Source organism: Lagenorhynchus albirostris, chromosome 8 (genome assembly GCF_949774975.1).
Source record: "Lagenorhynchus albirostris chromosome 8, mLagAlb1.1, whole genome shotgun sequence".
NCBI classification, from domain to species: domain Eukaryota; kingdom Metazoa; phylum Chordata; class Mammalia; order Artiodactyla; family Delphinidae; genus Lagenorhynchus; species Lagenorhynchus albirostris.
The window spans coordinates 6,291,429-6,312,731 of NC_083102.1; the positions used below are offsets into that span (position 1 = coordinate 6,291,429).

General features: G+C 43.0%; 2 protein-coding genes across 3 annotated transcripts; one reads left to right on the forward strand and one right to left on the reverse strand.

Annotated features, from left to right (window-relative positions):
* Nucleotides 1-3,556: 3,556 nt before the first annotated feature.
* LOC132524071 (large ribosomal subunit protein eL43-like) lies at nt 3,557-3,895 on the reverse strand. The gene has a single exon (XM_060155914.1). The coding sequence runs from the start codon at nt 3,883-3,885 to the stop codon at nt 3,607-3,609; it is 279 nt and encodes a 92-aa protein (XP_060011897.1). The 5' UTR covers nt 3,886-3,895; the 3' UTR covers nt 3,557-3,606.
* Nucleotides 3,896-5,648: 1,753 nt separating this feature from the next.
* On the forward strand, nt 5,649-13,944 carry GIMAP7 (GTPase, IMAP family member 7). 2 transcript variants are annotated; one of them, XM_060155915.1, is made up of 2 exons: nt 5,649-5,769; nt 12,470-13,944. In XM_060155915.1, exon 2 carries the CDS (start codon nt 12,511-12,513, stop codon nt 13,390-13,392), a length of 882 nt encoding a protein of 293 aa, XP_060011898.1. In that variant the 5' UTR covers nt 5,649-5,769; nt 12,470-12,510; the 3' UTR covers nt 13,393-13,944. The 2 variants fall into 2 exon arrangements, with proteins under 2 accessions (XP_060011898.1, XP_060011899.1); XM_060155916.1 differs by lacking the exon at nt 5,649-5,769 and adding an exon at nt 6,610-6,842.
* Nucleotides 13,945-21,303: the final 7,359 nt, after the last annotated feature.

The window sequence follows — 21,303 nt, forward strand, 5'->3', positions numbered from 1 at the left end:
CTTCTTTGGGCTTTTCGGTGTGTGCGCCTGTGTTTTGAAAACTTGGTCTTGTTACCGAGTCCAAGCTCGCTCTGCTCGCTGCATGACAGGCCAATAAATCTGAGACGAGGTGTCGAGGCCAGGAATATGACTTTATTCGGAGAGCCGGCAGACTGAGAAGATGGCAGACTAGTGTCTCAAAATAACCATCTTATCGGGGTCTGGATGCCAGTTTCTTTTATAGAATCAGAGAGGGAAGTAAAGTAGAAAGGCAGAATAGAGAGGGAGAGGTGGGGAGGAAATAAAGTAAAAAGGGCCGTCAGTCTTGCAAAACATCTCCTGGAATGGCCAGCTTCGGGGAGGGCATGTATTCATTTCTTCTGTCTTGCAGCCCTTCACAGGTGGGTAGGGTTCCCTGAAGCAGGCCATTATGTGTGATTATAATCACAAAAGCAACGAGAAGCAAAGACTAAAGTCAAAGAAACAGATCCAACATGGAGTGAGAATTGGCCCTTTCCTGTTACAGTCTCTGCCATCCAAAAGGTACCCATAGGTGCACATTGAGCAGCAAATCAAATAGACTCGGATTCTGAGCAGTCTTTTGGCTGTGTCAACTTTCAGGGTTTTTGTTTGTTTTTTTTGCCATCTTAACATGCGTTGCCTCAGCCTGTACTTTCTTAGACTATTTTGGGGAATAAACCCTCTGGATCTCTTTTAGGGGCATCCTTTGCACGCTTTTGTGGGGAAGCCTCTTGCATCTTATTGGTTTGAATCACTATTAATATTATATCTCATTAATGGCCAGATGATGGATCTTTGAAATTGGAAAAACTTCTAAATTGGTAAATTTTTAGAAAGCTCTCATTATAAACAGATGTTTTATTGGTGAAACCACACACCTCAATTGGGACTCGAACCCACAATCTTCCAACTGAAACTGCACAACTCATCTCAGGACTTAATGAAGCTCAGGTTCTTCATGTCTCGGTGCAGAAGGAATTCAGCAAGAAGCAATGTGACAGGTAAGAACTAGATTTATTAATATAGGACCCTCACTAAGGTTACAAGTAGGCAAGCAAGAGGGCTCTGCCCCGAGAACTAAATGGGCTACATTTTTATAACCCAAGGACAAGTGGGGAGGGAGAGAAGACCACCTTCTTCCTTATTCTTTGAGTAGATGTCATGCTTACATCATTAGCTCCTCTTTCACGTAGGGCGGGGAGTTTTTGACCCTGTATGATCAAACTAGGAACGTCCTGGCGCTATTCAGATCAGCAGAAGTGTGGTAACATACACTCAAATACATTAAATCATCTCAGGTTTCGGTATAATGAGGGTCTTGTACTTTGGAATGTCACCTTTCCCTTAATATTCCTGTCCTTGTGTTACCAAACCCAGGTTCAGCTGCTAGCCGCTCAGAAGTCAATAATTTAAAAGGCAAGTGTTAGTAGAAAGGAAAAGTGTTTTAATCAGAAGAACTGGCAATCTGGAGAGAAGGTGGACTCATGTCCAGAAACCAATTCTGAAGACTCTGCTCAGCCATGACAGTTTTTAAAGGGAAAAATGGGGGACAAGAATCTCAGTGAATCGTCAAAGCAAGAAGTTGGATTCTGCATCCTTCTCCATTGCGTGCAGGCTGGCTGGCTCTCTCTTTAGATTTTATTGATTGATTGATTGATTGATTGATTTATGGCCGTGTTGGGTCTTCGTTTCTGTGCGAGGGCTTTCTCTAGTTGTGGCAAGCGGGGGCCACTCTTCATTGCAGTGCGTGGGCCTCTCACTATTGCAGCCTCTCTTGTTGCGGAGCACAGGCTCCAGATGCGCAGGCTCAGTAGTTGTGGCTCACGGGCCTAGTTGTTCCACGGCATGTGGGATCTTCCCAGACCAGGGCTCGAACCCGTGTCCCCTGCATTGGCAGGCAGATTCTCAACCACTGTGCCACTAGGGAAGCCCATCTCTTCAGATATTATCTTGCCTGTGTGATCTGCCTGCAGGATTGCCAAGGGGGCTATTGGGGGCAGAGAGCTGGTCATTCCTTAACCACTTCATTCTTCATTCTTCATTTAATCTAGGAAAAGGATCAACAGGTTAGATGAGGCATGGTGTGCATTCAGGAGAGCTCAAGTCAGGAGTTAGGTTAAATTGCCTAGTGATCTCATTCCTATAATTAGGTTATTTTACGGTTAGAGGGGAACAGAAATGGGCAAACAGGAAAGTGGCAAAAGCTGTTTTCAATTCCCTGCTGTCAAAGACCATTCCATTCTGTGGGATTAGGGGCAAAGATTCAGCTCCTGTAACTTCACACTGACATAGGATGCCATGTTCTCAGAGTGGAAGATGTTGACATGATGGGTCTGTAGCACCTCTTTGCTGACAATTTTAGTTGCCTGTTTACATATATGAGCAGAAAAGCTACAATTCTTTGACTGCCCACAAAGATATAGATTATTATGAGCAATAATGTTAATCCCATTCTCTTGAGGCCAGTTCCTGGAATTGTGCCCCTAGATTCAGTACTGCTCAAGGTGGAGCAGCTCATGTCATGGCTACAGTCTGGTTGGCGACGGGGGGCACTTCAGGGTTCTGTGTTCTGCTCCGCTCCACTTGGTCCTAAGAATCAGTATCTTGCTGACCTTGAATATCTTGTGCTTTTATATATGGCTTTATTGTTAAGCAAGCCTGCTTTGTTTCATGATGTTCCAATAGCTTTCCTGAGTGATCTTTAACTTAGAGTGGTCTCCCAAAGTTCCCTAAAGTTCCCTCTCTAACTATAATCCCCTAGTGGGATTTCTAAAACTACCTGTGTAACTATCCTACTCTATCCCTATCACTGGTATTTAAAAATGGGTAAGTAAAATGAATGTTAATAAGATTAAAGGAAAAGGTTTTGATAGAACATGACCTGAGGTTGGATGGTCCCAAAGGTCCCCCCAACTGGTCCCCAACATTAAAAGGCCCCAATCAAGTCCACTCTATTTATCCCAGTTTAAAATAAATAAATATGTATATCTATAATAATCTATATATGTAAAGGGCAGAAGGAAAATTACACTGAGATACCTGAACAACAATTACCTGAGGCAGCAGTTAGGCCAGTTAGTCAAGTTTAAAGATTGACGACAGGGCCTGGGTCCCTTGGCTCAACTCCTCTCTGGGGACCCAGAGCCTTTTTTTTTTTTTTAATTAATTTTTGGTTGTATTGGTTCTTCATTGTTGCGCGCGGGCTTTCTCTAGTTGTGGTGAGCAGGGGCTGCTCTTCGTTGCGGTGCTCAGGCTTCTCATTGCGGTGGCTTCTTTTGTTGTGGAGCGCGGGCTCTAGGCGCACGCGGTGCAGTAGTTGTGGCGCACGGGCTTAGTTGCTCCGCGGCATGTGGGATCTTCCCGGACCGGGGCTCGAACCTGTGTCCCCTGAGTTGGCAGGCAGATTCTTAACCACTGCACCACCAGGGAAGTCCCTGGGAACCCAGAGTCTGTTATACAAAATAGATTAAATGGTTGGGGATAAAAAGAAAAAAAAAACTTCTAGGAGTCCCTGTAAGAACAAGCCTTGTTTTTTGTTTTTGTTGCTGTTGTTACCTAAATTAACCCATTTATTGTAGGCTAGCAATGTTTCAAATGGTGGCCCTTCTACTGGTCCTTCAGTTCCTTCCGTCTTCTGACGGCTGACTTTACTGTGGCGGCAGAAGTGGTGTCGTAGGTCCAGGCACCACCAGCTACCGTTTTCATGCGGGAACCACAGTGCGAAATGCCCACAGCTCGTCTCTTCATCTTGGTTTTGCCACAGAAGGAGCAAGTGTACTTGGAGTGCTGGCTGATTTCAATTGTCTTCACCATTTTCCGGAGGGAGGCACCATAATGGGTCCCGTATTTACCCACCATTCTGACCTTCTTGGTGCATTTAGCCATGTCGCCGCCACCTAGGTCTGAGCCCAGAGAGGAGGAGACCTGTTGATTGGCTCCTAATGGAAACTAAAGGTAAAGGTATAAAATCATAACATTGAGATGAAAGTTAATAAATATTGGTATATGTAAATAGGCATTATATAAGATGGTTACATCTCTTTTGCTTAATTATATTGTAGGATAGACATGTTTCACTGGGGATTACTTCCCCTGGGTGGCATTATAAGACAGGACTTATAGACCTGCCCCTCGGGAAATATTTATTAAACAAACTAAAGGAAACTGATAGTGTTACCTGGGACCGTACAATATAAAGGAAAACTAAGAACTAATATTCAGGGGCTAATAAAAGTGACAACAGAGATTTGCTCTTGGTCTAACCTGTGCACTTAAAAGAGGGTCTTTACTGAGTACCTACCGTAGGCAAGCTTTTGAAGGCATGATAAATTAAACCCTAACGTTCTAAAACACAGAACTCTTAAATTTCAGTTTTGTTGAAAATCTTCTCACTGATATAGAAAAGCAAATTAAAGAAAATACAGTTATGCAAATGCATTTTTAATAGCATTTATGTGACAGACGATTTCTATCACTGAAGCAAACTTGGGTCCACTCACTCGCACACAGTGAAGCCGATCTACTGACACTGGATTGTGGTGGAGAAAAGCGCCGTGTCGATTGTAAAGATGCCAGTACCAGGCTCCTCTCTTATGTCTTGGGAGTGGTCCCTCAGAGCTAGCTGAGAGGCTGCCTCCCGGGCCTCAGGTCCTCAGAAAGTCTGCTGAATAAAACAGAATTCTCAACTTTTCGGTTGTGCACTTTTTTCAGTTGACAGTGTTGTGTAAATTGTTGACAAAAGCTAGAGTCTCCAGAGAATTTCAAAGCTAAACTCCTGAGAAAGCTACAACTTCTCCCATCACTGAGACTTCCACGGTCCATCTGGGCCAGACGTGTGGGTAGAGAATGCGGAAGAGCGCACTCTAGTAAATTTGCACCGCTCAGACCATGTAATGCAGGAGGGGAGTCTTTGGGTCGTTAGGAGGAACAGAAACCTGGCAGGGGAAAAGGTAGAGGAAAAGAGAAAGGTGATGGACTAGATTCCTAGAGCTGCTCTAACAGATTATTACAAACTATGAAGGTTCAAAGCAGAGACATTCATTGCTGCATAGTTCTGGGAATTCACACTGAAAATGTTGGCAAAGCCATGCTCTCTGAAGGCTCCAGGGGGAGCTCGTCCCTTGTGTGTTCCCAGCTGCTGGTGGTTGCTGGCAATCCCTGGCATTCCCTGGCTTGTAGCTGCATCACTCCAGTCTCTTTCCTCTTGCATTTTACTATAAGCAGTAAGGAGAAACCAGGCTGCACCTTCCACACTGTACTTAGAAATCTCTTCAGCTAAATATTCAAGTTCATCACTTACAAGTTCTACTCTCCACCCAGCAATAGACTGGCGCTACCCCGAGGATACACCAAGCCACGTGTCTGACTTCTTTCTTCCCCGAAGAGCCCTGCAGTCTCCCACTGCACCCAGGAGAGATAATCAGACACTGTGACTGGCTTTCTGGGCAAGATTTAGGTCATTTACTAAGGGCCTTTTGGACCCACCACAATAACCCCAAACAACAAGTATAACTTTGGAAATGTTGGTGTGATACCAGGCACACGGAGAAAAAGCTTTCAACTTGTCAACGCTGAAGCACCCACCAAGTTACAGCGCAATATTTCTGTCTCTTTAAAGGCAAACACTTCCTTCACTAGCCCCACCCAATCTGCTTCCTGGATCAGAGGTTTCAGAGGGTGCAAACATTTCCCCCTCATAGTTAAAGCGAAAGCACCGGCTCAAACAGCTTCTTTGGAGAAAACTTGACAACTCATCAACTCCTTCAAAAGGTGAGCCTGGCTGAGAAGAGGCCCCAGAGGATAGAGCTGAGAGGGGCAGTAGGATGCAGGGAGTCTGCGTGGGGGTGGGCTCTGGCGTGAGAAGGGACCAGGTGGTGAGCAAGCAACGCAGTAAGGAGGATGCTGCCAGAGTGCTGGTGGTGGAGGGGAGAGAGGGGAGGAAAGATGTTTATGAGCATAATGTCCATACATCTCATAGTTAACATGACAAACTTCTGCTGAATACTGTACCGTCTGTCTAGTCGCTGTTGTGATAGATATTGAGTACCACTTGATAACCCAGAGTTTTCCCTTAGTAGGAAATGAGTGTCCCCAAGGCAGGTCTTCAGAGCTGGAAGGCAATTCAGAGGCCACCCAGTCTAAACCCCTGTTTCTTTTTTTTAATTTAATTTTTATTTTATATTGGAGTAGAGTTGATTTACAACGTTGTGTAACTGTCAGGTATACAGCTCAGTGATTCCGTTATACATATACGTATATCCATTCTTTTTCAGATTTTTTTCCCATATAGGTTATTACAGAATATTGAGTAGAGTTCCCTGTGCTATACAGTAGGTCCTTGTTGATTTTACTGAAAAAGAATCAGAACCCCTGAGAGCATGGTGACTCTCCAGGGATTACCCAGGTCACTAATGACACAGGAAATGTAGAATTCACTTTGAATGCTTTCTGACACTTCACAGAGAGAAGCTGTGTCCCTAATAGGGTGACACATGAGGTGAGGAGCGGGTGCTATGCAGAGAGGATTAACTATGCTAAAAAAACATGTGTGTGAGACCCCCTCCTTGCCTTCCCTAATTATAGTCTTGCTAACCAGTTCACCATTCGGGAAACAGTGTGGACTGTCTTCCCCTGATCTGCCTCTGACCTGACGTGGACTACAGAATGACGGGTCCGAGAAGGAACAAGAAGAGGCCGTAGTGTGCAGTGCTTAAGAGCGAGCATGGTAGTCAGACAGCCTTTGAACTGGACCCCTCTCTGCTCGACACCTATTAGCACAATGACCTTGGGCAAGTGTCTCAGAATTCTTGAGCCACATCAGTCTCCTCATTTAAAAAACTCAGGTAATAAAGTTAGCTTCCTTGCAGGTTATTTTTGCGAGTAAGTGAGACACAGTTGACCCTTGAACAACACGGATTTGAATTGTGCGGGTCCACTTACATGTGGATTTTTTTTCAATAAATACACATTCAGCTCTCCATATCCCTGGTTTTACGTTGGCAGATTCAACAAAACAGGATGGAAATTTCCCTCCAAGGTAGGTGGAATCTGCCAATGTGAAAGCCCTGATATGGAGGCCCACGGTACTAGTCATTTTACCTGAGATATTTGAGCATCTGCAGACTCTGGAACACGTTGGGGTCTTGGAATCAGTCCCCCCTCCACACTGATATGGAGGGATGACTGTAATATACAAAACATACTTATTAGGGTGCTCGGTATACAGTATACATTCAGTAGCGGTTACACTACACCCAGGTTATTTTTTTTATTGTGGAATTTTTTTTAACTTATTGAAAGATAGAGGGAATAATATAAGGAACTTCCATGTACCTATACCAAGCCTCAACGATTATCCGTTTATGCCAGTCCTGTTTCATTTATATACTCACCACTCCCCAGCCACCCCAGATTACTTTGAAGCAAATGTCAGACCTTGTGTCACTTTATCAGTAAATATTTGAGTATATATGTCTGAAAGATAAAGAGCATTTAAAAAAATTACCAGACTCAGACTTCAAAAAGCAACGAGAATTTCTAGAAAATTACCAGTTATATTCACATTGCCCTGATTGTCTCATAATTTTAAAAATTGTTTGAAGTTGCGCCCAAATGAGGTCCATAAATTGCAATTCACTGATATCTCTTAAATTTAACTTAACACATAGGTTTCTACCTTCCTTGTTTCTTGCTATAAAATTTCTTTAAGAAAGGGGAGGTCTTTTGTCCAGCAGAATTGGAAGTGTACACTTTGCTGATTACGTCCCCAAAATGTCACCTGCTCTTCTAGTTCCAGTGTTTTGTGTGCATCCTGTTTAGGGAGAAGCTTGGTCAGATTCAAGTTTGTCTGGTGTTTTGGTGGGAGTACTTCACAGGTGCAGTTGTTAACGTCAATCAGAAGGCACATAATGTTTGGTTGTCTCAGATATTAATGATTACCTTGAGTATATGTTTCCTTAAGGGTCACAAATTATGATATTCTAATTCTATCATTCTTTCTTCATTTAATAGATGGAATAAACCTATAAAAAGAAACTTCCCCTCAACAATCCTTTCATTTCCATGAGGCACAGTTATATAAGAAAGACAAGATAAATGCTTTGTTCTTTCCCTTTGTCAACGTTCAGAATGACATACTCCTAGCATACTCCAAAGGGAACAACTGACTTCTTCTAAGAAGATGGCATTGCTATGAACACATAGATTTTAACTTATTTGATATATTTCAATCCCTTGAAATCATTATTCTTACCGATGCTCAAACTGTCTCATCTTTGTCCTGTTGGGGATCGTCTTCAAGTTGGCTCTTAAGCCCTTTTGATGGGATCCTAGTAATTTTTTTCATAGCATCCTTGCTGTCTAGTATGACAAGATGGTCTATGCTCAACTCTTACATTGCCTGGCCCAGACCTGGAATCCATACTTTCTCCTAAGAGCCCTAAATTTTTGGTAGGAAATGGCATTTGAAGATTACAATCTGGCACTGAGGGTGCTCATTGTTGCTGGGCTTATCATTGTTTTTATGCCTTTTCAATGGATTTCAAAACTATACAAACACACACACGCACATACACACAACTAAGAATAGGATTCCCGAAAACAATTTTCTGCAGGTTTTCTTTTTGGGGCGGGGGGGGGCGTTGCTTAACTATATCCTACTGGGGATGGACAAAGAAACTACTGCATTGTCAAGTCTCTAGGACCAATTTTTTTGTGGTTCATCCACCACACAAAATACAATCTGGCTAGTTTGTTTCATTTGCTTTTTACTAGTATTTTGAAATATAATTTTTGCTGTATAATACATGCTTTCAAGATCAAATCTATGAAATCTAAGTATATCCAAAGTAGTCTAGTTCCCAGCGTCTATTCCCAGCTTCCCTCCACCCTGTTTTTTCCATCCCCATATAAGTAACTTTTTTGTCTGCTTACTTTTCAGATTATCCTGCCATTGCTTTTACGTATGATTGAAAAAATATATATATTACATTTTATATATGTAGGCTCCGGTCCTCCTGGTTAGAGAAATGATAGTAAACTGTTCATTATTTTCACCAGTTGGCTTTTTTTGCTTAATGATATATCCTGGAGATGTCTCCATAGCTGGACATAAAGATAGATCTCATTCTGTTTTAGTTGGCTAGTACTGCACTGTGTGAATATACCTTAGTTTATTCAACCAGGCCCGTACTGATGGGCATTTGATAGGTTTTTGGTCTTTTGCTGTTTCAAGTAGTGGTGCAGTAAACAGCCTTCTGCATAATTTTTTTCTGTATTTTTGTCAGTGTACCTTTGGGATAAATCCCAAAATTGAGGTTGATAATCAAAGGGTAAATGCACATGTACTTTTGCGAGATATTGCTGACTTCTCCTCTAGATGTTTCACACTGCTTTTCCATTCGCACTAGCCATGTGGGAGAGCACCTGTCTCCCCTATACCTTTTACCAGTATATTATGCCAGCAAACTTTTGGATTTTTCCCAAACCTGTAGGTGAGAAATCGTATCTTAGTGTAATATTAAATAATTAATTTAATTTTTCTATGTTTTGATATATTTTTCTCTATTACAAGTGAATGTTAGTCTCTTTTTATATATTTAAGGGATATTTACATTTTTTTCTTTGAACTGTTTATTTATATCTCTTTCTCCATTTTTTATCGTGTTGCTGGTCTTTTGTTTCTCTACTTTTAGATATTCTTTGCTTTCTTTTTTTATTTTGTAATTCAATTATAGTTGATTTACAATACTGTGTTAGTTTTAGGTGTACAGCAAAGTAATTCAGTTGTATATATATTTTTTCTGATTCTTTTGCATTATGGGTTATTACAAGATATTGAATATAGTTCCCTGTGCTATACAGTAAATCCTTGTTGCTTTTGTATTTTATATATAGTGGTATGTATCCATAAATCCCATATTCCTAATTTATCCCTCTTCTGCCACTTTCCCCTTTGGTAATCAGAAGTTTGTTTTCTATGTCTGTGAGTCTGTTTCTGTTTTGTAAATAAGTTTATTTGTATTTTTTTTAGATTCCACATGTAAGTGATATCGTATAATATTTGTCTTTCTTTGTCTGACTTACTTCTCTCAATATGATAATCTCTAGGCCCATCCACGTAGCTGCAAATGGCATTATTTCATTTTATTTATGGCTGAGTAATATTCCATTGTATATATGTACCACATCTTCTTTACCTATTCATCTGTCAATGGACTTTTAGATTGTTTCCATGTCTTGGCTATTGTAAATGGGGCTGCTAAGAACATAGGGGTGCATGTATCTTTTCAAATTAGAGTTTTGTCCAGATATATGCCCAGGAGTGGGATTGCTAGATCATATGGTAACAATATTTTAAGTTTTTTGTGGATCTGCCATACCGTTCTCCATAGCGGCTGCACCAAATTACATTCCTACCAGCAGTGCAGGAAGGTTCCCTTCTCTCCACATTTTCTCCAGCATTTATTTATTTATTTATTTTGCGGTACGCGGGCCTCTCACTGTTGTGGCCTCTCCCGTTGCGGAGCACAGTCTCCGGACGCGCAGGCTCAGCCTCCATGGCTCATGGGCCCAGCCGCTCCGCGGCATGTGGGATCTTCCCGGACCGGGGCATGAACTCGTGTCCCCTGCATCGGCAGGCGGACTCTCAACCACTGTGCCACCAGGGAAGCCCTCCAGCATTTATTATTTGTAGACTTTTTGATCATGGCCATTCTGACTGCTGTGAGGTGATACATCATTTTAGTTTTGATTTGCATTTCTTCAATAATTAGTGATGCTGAGCATCTTTTCATGTGGTTGTTGGCCATCTGTATAGATATTCTTGGTGTAAAAGGAAAATTGCCCCTTGCCCCTCTTTTATATAAGTTGACATTTGTGTTTTAATTTGTGTATGGAGGATTATTTACTTGTTTGTTTGCCTCACATTATCTTTTTGGTTTTTATGTAATCAAATTTAGGAGTCTTTTTCCTTACTCTATTTCAAATCTTAGAAATATTTTCCCACCCCCAGGTTACAATGATTTATCCATGTTTCTTCTATTATCATATGGATTTTTTTTTTACATTTAAATTTCTGATCTATTTGGAATTTGAATGGCGTCAGGAAGTGGATGCAGTTTTATCTTTTTCTGTATTGTTATCTCAGTGTTGCTTATTAGTCCATCTTTTTTCCCATTGATGTGAGATGCTGCCTTATTGAATATAAATGTAATATAATATAACTGAATTGAATATAAATGAATATAGTGTGATCAGTTTGGTCTACTCCTGAATTTTCTGTTTTTGTTTCACTGTTCTCTCTATCCATGCACCAACATCATACTGCTTTAATTATACAAACTATAATGTTCTACTATCTGGTAGAGCTAGTCTTCCCTCATTTTTCTTTTCTTGATTGCCAAGGCTAATTTTCTTTTGTCTTCATCCAAATGAACTTTATAATCAACTATTTTAGTTGCATGAAAAAAAAAGCGATGAAAAAATTTTTATATTTATGTAAAATCATGTTAAAGAAGTATCTATTCATTTAAATTTTATGATTTAAACATGAATCAGTGTGGGGCTTCCCTGGTGACTCAGTAGTTAAGAATCCACCTGCCAATGCAGGGAACACAGGTTCGAGCCCTGGTCTGGGAAGATCCCACATGCCGCGGAGCAATTAAGCCCGTGCACCACAACTACTGAGCCTGCGCTCTAGAGCCCGTGAGCCACAACTACTGAAGCCCGCGTGCCTAGAGCCCATGCTCTGCAACAAGAGAAGCCACCGCAATGAGAAGCCCTCACACTGCAATGAAGAATAGCCCCGGGTCGCCGCAACTAGAGAATGCCCGTGTGCAGCAACAAAGACCCAATGCAGCCAAAAATAAATAAATACATAAATAAATTTATTAAAAAAAAAAGAACATGAATTAGTGTTGAATTTGGCCAAATGTCTTTTCTGCACCTAGTTCCTTTTCTTCTTAACCTATTAATGGGATGTGTTGCAACAATCAATCTCCTCATGTTGAACCACCCTAGTATTTCTGAAACAGTAGTACTTAATCAACGTGTATTGCTTTTTAGTGTCTAATAATTTATTTAGGATATTTGAATCAATACTCACACATGAGACGTGTATCGCTTTATTTGTTGGTGAAATCGTGGTTAGCTTTTGGGATCAACATTACACTTGCTTCATAGAAAGAGCTGAATGTTTTCCTTCCTTTTTATGTGATCAGGAATTGTTTAAGTAGCACTGAGATTATCAGCTCTTTAAAGGTTTCAGTTAATTCCATGTGAAACCATCTGGACATGACTGTTTTGTGGGGATATTCTTTAAGTACTTTGTTATTTCTTCCACAGCAATTGAGCTGTTTATGTGTAATAGAATATTACATATTTGCAGGGAGGAAAAGAAAGAAAAAAAGAGTTGGGAATGGTTCCAACTTGCCCAAATTGACCCTTTTTCCCTCTCCTTCTTTTTCTTAAGATCTTGTGGGTACCTAAGCCCCAGGGCCTCTTGATATAAACATGGCTGATGCCCAGGACAATGCTCTGAGGATCGTGCTGGTCGGGAAGACTGGAAATGGGAAAAGTGCCACAGCAAACACCATCCTCGGGAGAAAGGAATTTGAGTCTAAGATTGCTGCCCAGGCTGTTACCAAAACTTGTCAGAAAGCATCCCGGAAATGGGAGGGGAGAGACCTTCTCGTTGTTGACACCCCAGGGCTCTTCGACACCAAGGAGAGCCTGAACACCACCTGCAAGGAAATCAGCCGCTGTGTCCTCGCCTCCTGCCCCGGACCTCACGCCATCATCTTGGTCTTGCAGCTGGGCCGCTACACGGAGGAAGAGCAGAAAACCGTGGCGTTGATCAAGGCTGTGTTTGGGAAACCAGCCATGAAGCACATGATCGTCTTGTTCACTCGCAAAGAGGAACTGGAGGACCACAGCCTAAGCGACTTTTTGCAGACTGCGAACGTAAACCTGCGAAGCATCCTCCAGGAGTGTGGAGACCGCTGCTGTACCTTCAGTAACAACAGTACAGACTGGACTGAGAAGGAAGCTCAGGTGCGGGAGCTGGTGGAGCTGATAGAGAAGATGGTGCAAAACAACCAGGGGGCTTACTTTTCCGATGCCATATACAAGGACATAGAGGAAAAGCTGAGAAAGCAGGAGGAAGTCTTGAAGAAAATCTACACTGATCAATTAGAAAAGGAAATTAAACTAGTAGAAAAGGAATATGCCCATAGACCACAGGAAGCAAAGGAGGAACAAATAAAATTGCTAATGCAGAAGCATGATGAACGAATGAAAAATATAAGGGAAGAAGCCAAGGAGAATATATTTCAAGTTGTTTTCAAGGAGATTAAAAATATGCTTTCAAAAATATGGCAAATGTTTTGGAAGTAGTGTCAATTTTATTTTTACTTCTCAATTTACTATAACTTGTTAATAGGCAGTTTGCATTTCCCAAAGAGGACTAAACCCATAAACTAAAACCATATCTTCTTTCTGACGTCTTCTTACACTCTGACCTTGTTACTCTTTCCATTGAGTTATGGGTCTATATCCCCTGCCTTGAAATTGGATGGACTTTGTGACCGCTTCGATAAATTCTGGGTGGTTGAAGCAACACCATGTGACTTCCAAGGTTAGAAAGGGAAAATGCCTCCTTGCTGTCTCGGGGTGCTTGCCCTTGGAATTTGGCCACCATGTTGTGAGGAAGCCCCAGTCACCCACACGAAGAGGACTTGAAGTCACTGGCCCACTCCCCTGGCTGATATTTCAGCTGCCAGCCAGAAGCAGTTTGCCGGTCATGGAAGCGAGGTGACACCGAAGTGCATTCTCCAGTTGCCAACGGATGGAGCCGCAAAGAGCAAAGATGAGCCATCCCCACGGGGTCCTGCCCACCTTTCAGATTCATGAGAAAAATAAATGATTGTTGATGTTTTAAACCACTAAGTTTGGGATGGTTTGTTACGCAGTGAGAGCTAACCAGAATGAAATATCTTCCCAGCACATTCCCCACGACACCCGGCTCCCAGCTGTCCTTCTACACAATGCCAGTGAATGTAAGAGGTTATGAAATTGACATAAGCAGGCAATGATCTATTTCAGAGAGTTCAAAGAGTCAATTTAGGAAGATTCAAATAAGAAAGCCTGCATACGTTCAGTGTTAGCCCCACTGGTAATGTGTCTTATGTCAGTCCACATCTATGAGTACTTTGTTGGTGAAGCACCAGGCTTCTCTGGCACCATTCCTCTGTGGTTCATGGAGATGTGGACGTTGATAAATCCTCTGATTTTTTTTTTCTGTCTCTCTCTTTTTTTAAGGTACCATCCTAACTTTAAATGTCCCTGCTGTACCTTAGAAATCTCTTCTGTGCCAAATATTTTTCTTGCCTCTGCAGATCCACAGTTCACCCTTCTTTCACTCTAGCTTTTTGCCTGGGAGGCTGATCTATATGGACTACATCAGTGGGATCTCTCGCTCTCTGACTTTTGCTCCGTTTCTGCCAATGGGAAATCCAAGCAGGAGAGCTCTTGAGGATAGAAAAGCAGGGTCAGGGTATCTGTTTTCCTGCCTCTCTCCCTGCAGGGGCCTCTCCCACTAGCTGCAACCCTAAGCCGGAAGCTCATAACTCCTCCCCTGGAGGCTCTCTACCCAGCTCTCCTTCTGGGTTCCAGCTTCTGTTCACCCCTTAGGGTAAGGATGTAATTTCCTCACTGTTACCAGCCCTCTCCCTTGTCATTTCCAAACCACAGCTTGTAGGAAGCCCCTGCACTAGGCTCTCCTCCAACTACTTCATTATACTAAGCCATCTGTTTTCTGCTGGAATCCTGATCGATACATCTTATGATGCCTACTTCTTTTTCTCTTTCAGAGCATCCCCTGACTTTTGTTGTTGTTTTTCAATTCCCTCTAGTGTTTTCTGCCAGCAGAAAACTCTCTCCTGACTGTTGAAATCTCTGGGACAAGTTTACCCACATGGACTGTGACATTGGCAGTGAGCAGATAAAAGGTTCTGTCTTGCTAAAATAATTGCAAACCTTCGAAGTTAGAGGGATGATTCTATATCATTTATAATGATGGCAGATAACCCAAACTCAAATTGTTGGAATTTTTACAGCTGTCCTTTGCTTTCCCCATGAATGTGACTGAGAGTATTTATTGCACTGGTGAAATTTAGGGAGGCAGGGATTCGAGATCAAATCTGGAGAAAATAGGATCCCAAATACCTGCTCATTCTAAGGTTCGTCACAAATATTATGAATGGAGTAAAGACAGCAGGGAAGAAAAGCCCATTGTGAGAAAACATTCATAATATATGTTGTGACATAACACCGCTGGTCCAAACTGCTATTCCTGATAACACAATTCTTGTATTTAGAGGTAGTTCCTTGTGAGTGATTCATCAGTGCAATATTATCTCTAGAGAGCGAACTATTCATGCACTGCCCTGACACTTTCATTTAAGAGCCGTTTAAATGACATTTTCTCTCAGCAACTTGCAGAAGCATTATTAATTCAATTAACTTGTGTGTATCTAGGCGTACGTTAGGGCCTATGGACGATGCAGCTTATATTCCACTTTGGAAGGTAAGACATGCCCAGAGGAGAAATCAAATAAAAATCATCGACATTATCTTCTCCCGTGTCGAAGGAATTCTTGCCCGCTCGACTATCTTCACAATGCTTACATCCCAGTTTTCTCTGAAGGTGGTTCTGAGTTCTGAGGTCTCTGGAAATTCCAGCATTTTTTGTGTGCATCATTCCTAATTGTTGAAATATGTGAGAGCCATGACCCATAATTGGGGAATTAAAGTAGGATTCATAGGAGAAGACTTGAGGAAGAATTCAGGGCTTGAAATCTCCTGTGAAGGATGTATAGGATGTGTCCATGTGGGTGCCTGGAATGATTGATCATGCTTCTCTTCAGAAACAGGAAAGTTGGGATCTGCAGATAAGATCATCGGGGTAGACTCAGGAGTCACAGTACTGAATTAGGTTTGTGACAAGCTGAGTAGCAGACGTCAAAGGGCGGGTCCAATGTAAACGTCCTACATTGAAATTTTCGACTGAAGGTTATGTGAGAGGCCTGGGGTGAATGTGACAGGATATTAACATAAATGTGAATTTCAGCTGAGTCCTCAGTATTGCCAACACCCCCACATTCCAAAGGCATACACTAGAAGATCTGGGCAGGTCCTGCCAAGGAAGGAGCTGGAAACCAGTTAGGTGAGGTTTAGCTCTTCAACTAATTCGGTAGGTATTTGAAGAGGTCAAGAGGAAAGGGCTTTTGAAAAGAGGACATTCTGATCATAAGAACAACAGCCTTTAGGATTGGCAAACTTTTGGGCTTCATCTCGAGAGTAATTGGCTCCCTGGTAAAGAGGGGGATCTATGTGTAACCGTGTGATTTAATAAGGGAGGCTCCACGGGGACTCCACTTGCGTGCCCTACCCAACAGGACAACACTTCCCTCTCGCCTCCCAGCAAGTAAGGTGGCCCCTTGGGCTTTGATGCTGCCAGAGGACATGAGTGGTGTATGGTAAGAGATTCCTGGGAGGACCTGACCTGTGTCCTCTGGAGTTCAGCTTTGGAGTCGGGTGCTCCTGTGGGAAATATAATACAAAAGGACGTTACTATTTGTCAGAGGGTAAAGACTGAAGAGGTTGATTGGAAGCAACCATAACTTTCACTGACTGTGGGGCAAAAGTATGTGCTCCCCGTAAGTCAATGCGGGCCACACAGGAGGGAGCCAGCCAAAGGCAGGCTGAGGGGACTTGCCCGGAAGTCCACCAGGGATCGCACCTGTGCCCGGAACTGGAGTTGAAGTGACCAGCTGGGGGGAGATGGTGGCTATCAGTCGGACTTGTGATTGCAGATTTCCAGGGAGACTCTGCGAGGAGTCATTAATGGGGCCCCATGAGGAAAAGAGCCACGAAGTGTGCCTCCATCCCCCAAAGCCAGATTACACCTGCCTTGTCTTCAATGGTTTTTCCTCTTCTCCTCCAACCCACGAGGGGTCACAACCAAGGCGAGTGACGGGGGGAGGAGGTGGCGAAGGGCAGGGTGGGGAGAGATGGAAGAAGCCCTGTGCACACTGCTGGTCCTTCAGCGGAAGCAGGCACCAGCCAGGGGAAGGAGACGCTTTACCCTGCAGTGAAATTCCGAGTTTGATTATTGGGTTGGATGTTGTAATTACACAAATGGGACTAACAGAGACCGGAGAGGGTTTGCGCTTAGGGCAGAAGCTATCCAAGACTTCCTTCATGAGGCACTGATGCACCCAGTTTGATGGGCCAGTAGGAGACAAGAATAAATGTCTTCCTTCTTTGCCCTCCCTTCTTCGTGAAGCCTGTCTTATTTAATCACAGGCTCAGCCATAGATCACCTTCTTTGCTATGGAGCAGATCACGCTAGAGAAGAATGCCAAGATCTTGCCAATCCTCTTCCTGTAAGAGTGGCACTGCGTGCTTCCCGTGAGTGGTGTAGCAGGAGTCCAGGGAAGCGCTCTGCTCGTGCAGATTATGGAAAGAAATTTGACATGACCACATTCCCAGAGGGGTACTTATGTGTACATCCCACACAGTCAAAGGATTCAAAGGGATGGAGTAGGGCTTGCAATATCTGAAGGGGGGGAAGTGTCCCGAAGAGCCCTGAGCCTTATTTTCTCACGGTCAATCCGAGCGGAGCCTTACCAGCTAAAAATCTGTGCCGTGGAGTCTCCCCGTCCTTGGGAGAGGACAGGCAGTAAGGCTCACTGCTATGAATAGGAGACTGTCACAGCAAGTTTATGGTGTGAGCTGTGGCCAAAGTTCCGACCGTTCTTAGAGATCACAACTTGACCTACGGAGAACGGATTTACCTTGTGCCGGGGTCTCAATCTGGTGAACAGGGTCAATGACCCAACTTGAAAGCATGCTTCTGGTTGGAAAAAAAAGAAACTACAGGGCTTCCCTGGTGGCACAGTGGTTAAGAGTCCGCCTGCCGATGCAGGGGACACGGGTTTGTGCCCCGGTCCGGGAAGATCCCACATGCTGTGGAGAGGCTGGGCCCGTGAGCCATGGCCGCTGAGCCTGTGCGTCCGGAGCCTGTGCTCCGCAGCGGGAGAGGCCACAGCAGAGAGAGGCCCGTGTACCGCAAAAAAAAAAAAAAAAAAAAAAAGAAGCTACAAATCAGAGACTTGTTTTCCACTGTGGCTTTTAAGTTCAAAGATGACTCCAGCAGAAGGGGCTCCAGAGATGTTGAGTAATGAGCCCCAAGGTCAAAGGAGGCACGTTTGAGACAGAGCAATCATTTGTAAAGTGCTGCATGTATAATCCACGAACGACCAAAAGTTCATTGGAAGGGTAATTTGTTGAACATAGAGGCAAAATCGCATCCTTTCTGGAAGGTATACACACAGAGAAGCCCTTGGTAAGTTCACCCAGCAAGTCTTGAATGAGAGCCAACAAAGCCTGTCCTTACTGAACGCTGACATTTCTCTAATGAGAAAAGCTACCCTCCAAACTAGAATGGCCTTGGACGTGATCCCTGCCTGGCAAGGAGGCACCCGTGCCATTGTCCAAACAGAATGCAGTGTGTTCCTACTGATGAGACTGTTAATGTATCATCTTTATTGAGTCACATGAGGGCACAAGTGAAGCCCCTGAGTGATCCGATCCCCCTACCTGGGGACCTAGTAAATCAGTGGTTCCGATCATAGGTTCTTGGTAGAAAAAGTTGGTCATTGATTTGGGGAATCATTGTCTTAACCTGCGTTTTCTCTTGCATGTGACTGTATTGTTGCTGTGACATCTGCCACCAATGCAGCCAGGGAGCTACCAAAGGAGCCACCTCCGTGCTAGCGAAAGCCCTCGCTGACCGCCAGGGCGCGTTGCGCGAGCCGCGAGCCTGTGACATCGCGAGAGCGGGTCACGGGGCTTGAGAGTTGGACCTAAGAACTAGACCCAGCCAGCTGGGGGCGCCCCACCTACTCCGCTGTCCTTGGTATGTGTGTTCTGCTTGGCTTCCCCACTCCCAGAAGCCTCCCCAAGGATACAGCCTTGAGTAGAAATTGACACTATCTGGATGCTAGACAGGACCGAACCCACTGAAGGCCTCTGTATAAAGGTTGACGATTCTGGCAGACACGGGTGGAGAGCTATTCTCCTCGTGGCCGCTCAGGACAAGCCTTGTAAGTTCCTTGCTTATTAAACCTGCCGGCTGCCCACCTGGAGTGGTCTGCCTCACCGTCGGGTTTCAGATGACACCTGGGAAGATCCCGAGGACGTTGCAAACCAACTTATATTTTTAAACATCAGTCTCATCTATATTTATAAACAAATATAAAAAATGGAATATCCAAGGCAATTGTTCTCAAAGTTCTCTCTTCTTGTTAAAAAGCATCTCGATTATCCAAAACTCTTCCTAGATTGGGTTGCATTCTCTGAGATTTGCAATCAGCAAGTTGCCATGTTGCAGAATAGGACTTTGTAGGTATTCCCTTTCCACACTGTTGACATTTAACCTGCCTTCTCACTCTTGGTCCTCTTTACCATATGTTCCCTGATTGTTTTTTCTTACATAAGTGAACATCTTCTATACTTATTTTATAATTCACACACTATTCCTTTTTTGCTTCTTTTCTGTCCCTTCAAGGAACGCTGAAAGGCCCGGAGGGCAAGGATCTTTACCTTGCTATTGCCTAAAACAGTGCTTGGCACATAACAGGCTCGCAAGAAACACTGAATGAAAATTCTATCTCATTTGATATTTTGTTCTTGTTTGTTTAGAATCGGATTGCTGTATTTGCCTCTACTTCTGCTTTCAACCTCTCTCAAGTTTCATGTTTTAGATTTGGATTTCCTTTGCAATCCACTCCAAACAATATTTATTTTTGATCGGAAATCTTTGGTGTATTTATCGTAGTTATAATTTATGATCTATTTGGATGCATTTGTAATATTTTATTTTTTGCTTTCCACTTGTCCAACCTGTTTCATAGTTTTTTTTCTTTCTTCTTTGTGCCTTAAGTTGGATTATTTGGTTCTTCTTTTCACATTCTATTTTGTTTTCTACTCAGTTGGAAATTATATACACTCTTCCTAATTTTCTTAGTGGCCACAGCACATATTCTTTTTTCAAAATTTTTAAATTTTTTATACCATTTTTAAGGGTTACATGCCATTTACAGTAATTACAAAATATTGGCTATATTCCTCATACAACACATATTCTTAACAAAGTCTAAAAGGAATCTATATTTTAACCTTCCTCTTATACAACAAATTACTATAGAACATTTAAACTCCGTTCCCACCTTCCACCCCATCTATGCATTATTGTTGTGTATTTTTTTCCTTTTTAAGCCCTAGAAGTTATTACCATTATCTTCTCTCCCTTTCTTTGTCTTTCCTTCCTTCTTTCTTTCCTTCCTTCCTTCCTTCCTTTCTTCTTTCTTTCCTCTTTCTTTTCAACCTCTGATTTACTATCTGTGATTACTTTCCTCTTGCCTCAAGCACACTCTTTACAAATTCTCTTAGTGAGGTTGTGCTGGCGGCAAGAACTCTCAGTCTTTGTTGTCAATGTGGTTTTGAGAAGCAGACTTTAAATTCTCCAGGGCTGGTGAAATATCCTCAGAGTGACAGCTAGCTGCTGTGCTCCACTTGCCCACCTTCACTTAGTTCCGCGTCTGAGAAAGGTTATTTTCTTGCCTGCTCACCTGTGCTTTTAAGAAAATGTGTGTAATATTTTTCAGTATTGTTAGTTGATTTCAGTGGGAGGATTAGTAATCTAAATATCTGAAAGAGAAGTTGATTTTTATGTTCGGTTAGTCTTTTCCTGGTTTTGTTTCCTGTGTGTATGGCTCCCTGTGGGGTTATTTTTGCTGTTTATCGTTGTCTCTTTCAACTGTCTCTCATATCGCAGTTTTTCGTCAAACAGCAGCTCTCCCTGACTGCCTCTTTGTAGTTTGGAATAAATCATTAGAAAACCTGGAAGTTCCACGTCTGAGTGAGGGTGCCGACTGCAGGCTTCACCTGAGGTGACCGCAGGACAGGCTGTTATGTAGAGGGAATGCAAAATGCCAGAATGCAGAGGATTTTCTCTGGAGATGCTCTAACCTCTAGGGGAGATTCCTTCAATTACCCACTCGGGAAGAGAGACCTTGAAGTGTGAGGTTCTGAATGAGGGGGAAGTAAGGAGATGACTGGATCATGTGTCTCATACTCACTTCTTCCACGAATGCCCTGCTTTCAGCCCTACAGCCCCATCCCCTTGGAGTGGAAATTTCTGAAGCCCACCTCCCCGAGGTGCTTCCGTCAACATCCGCG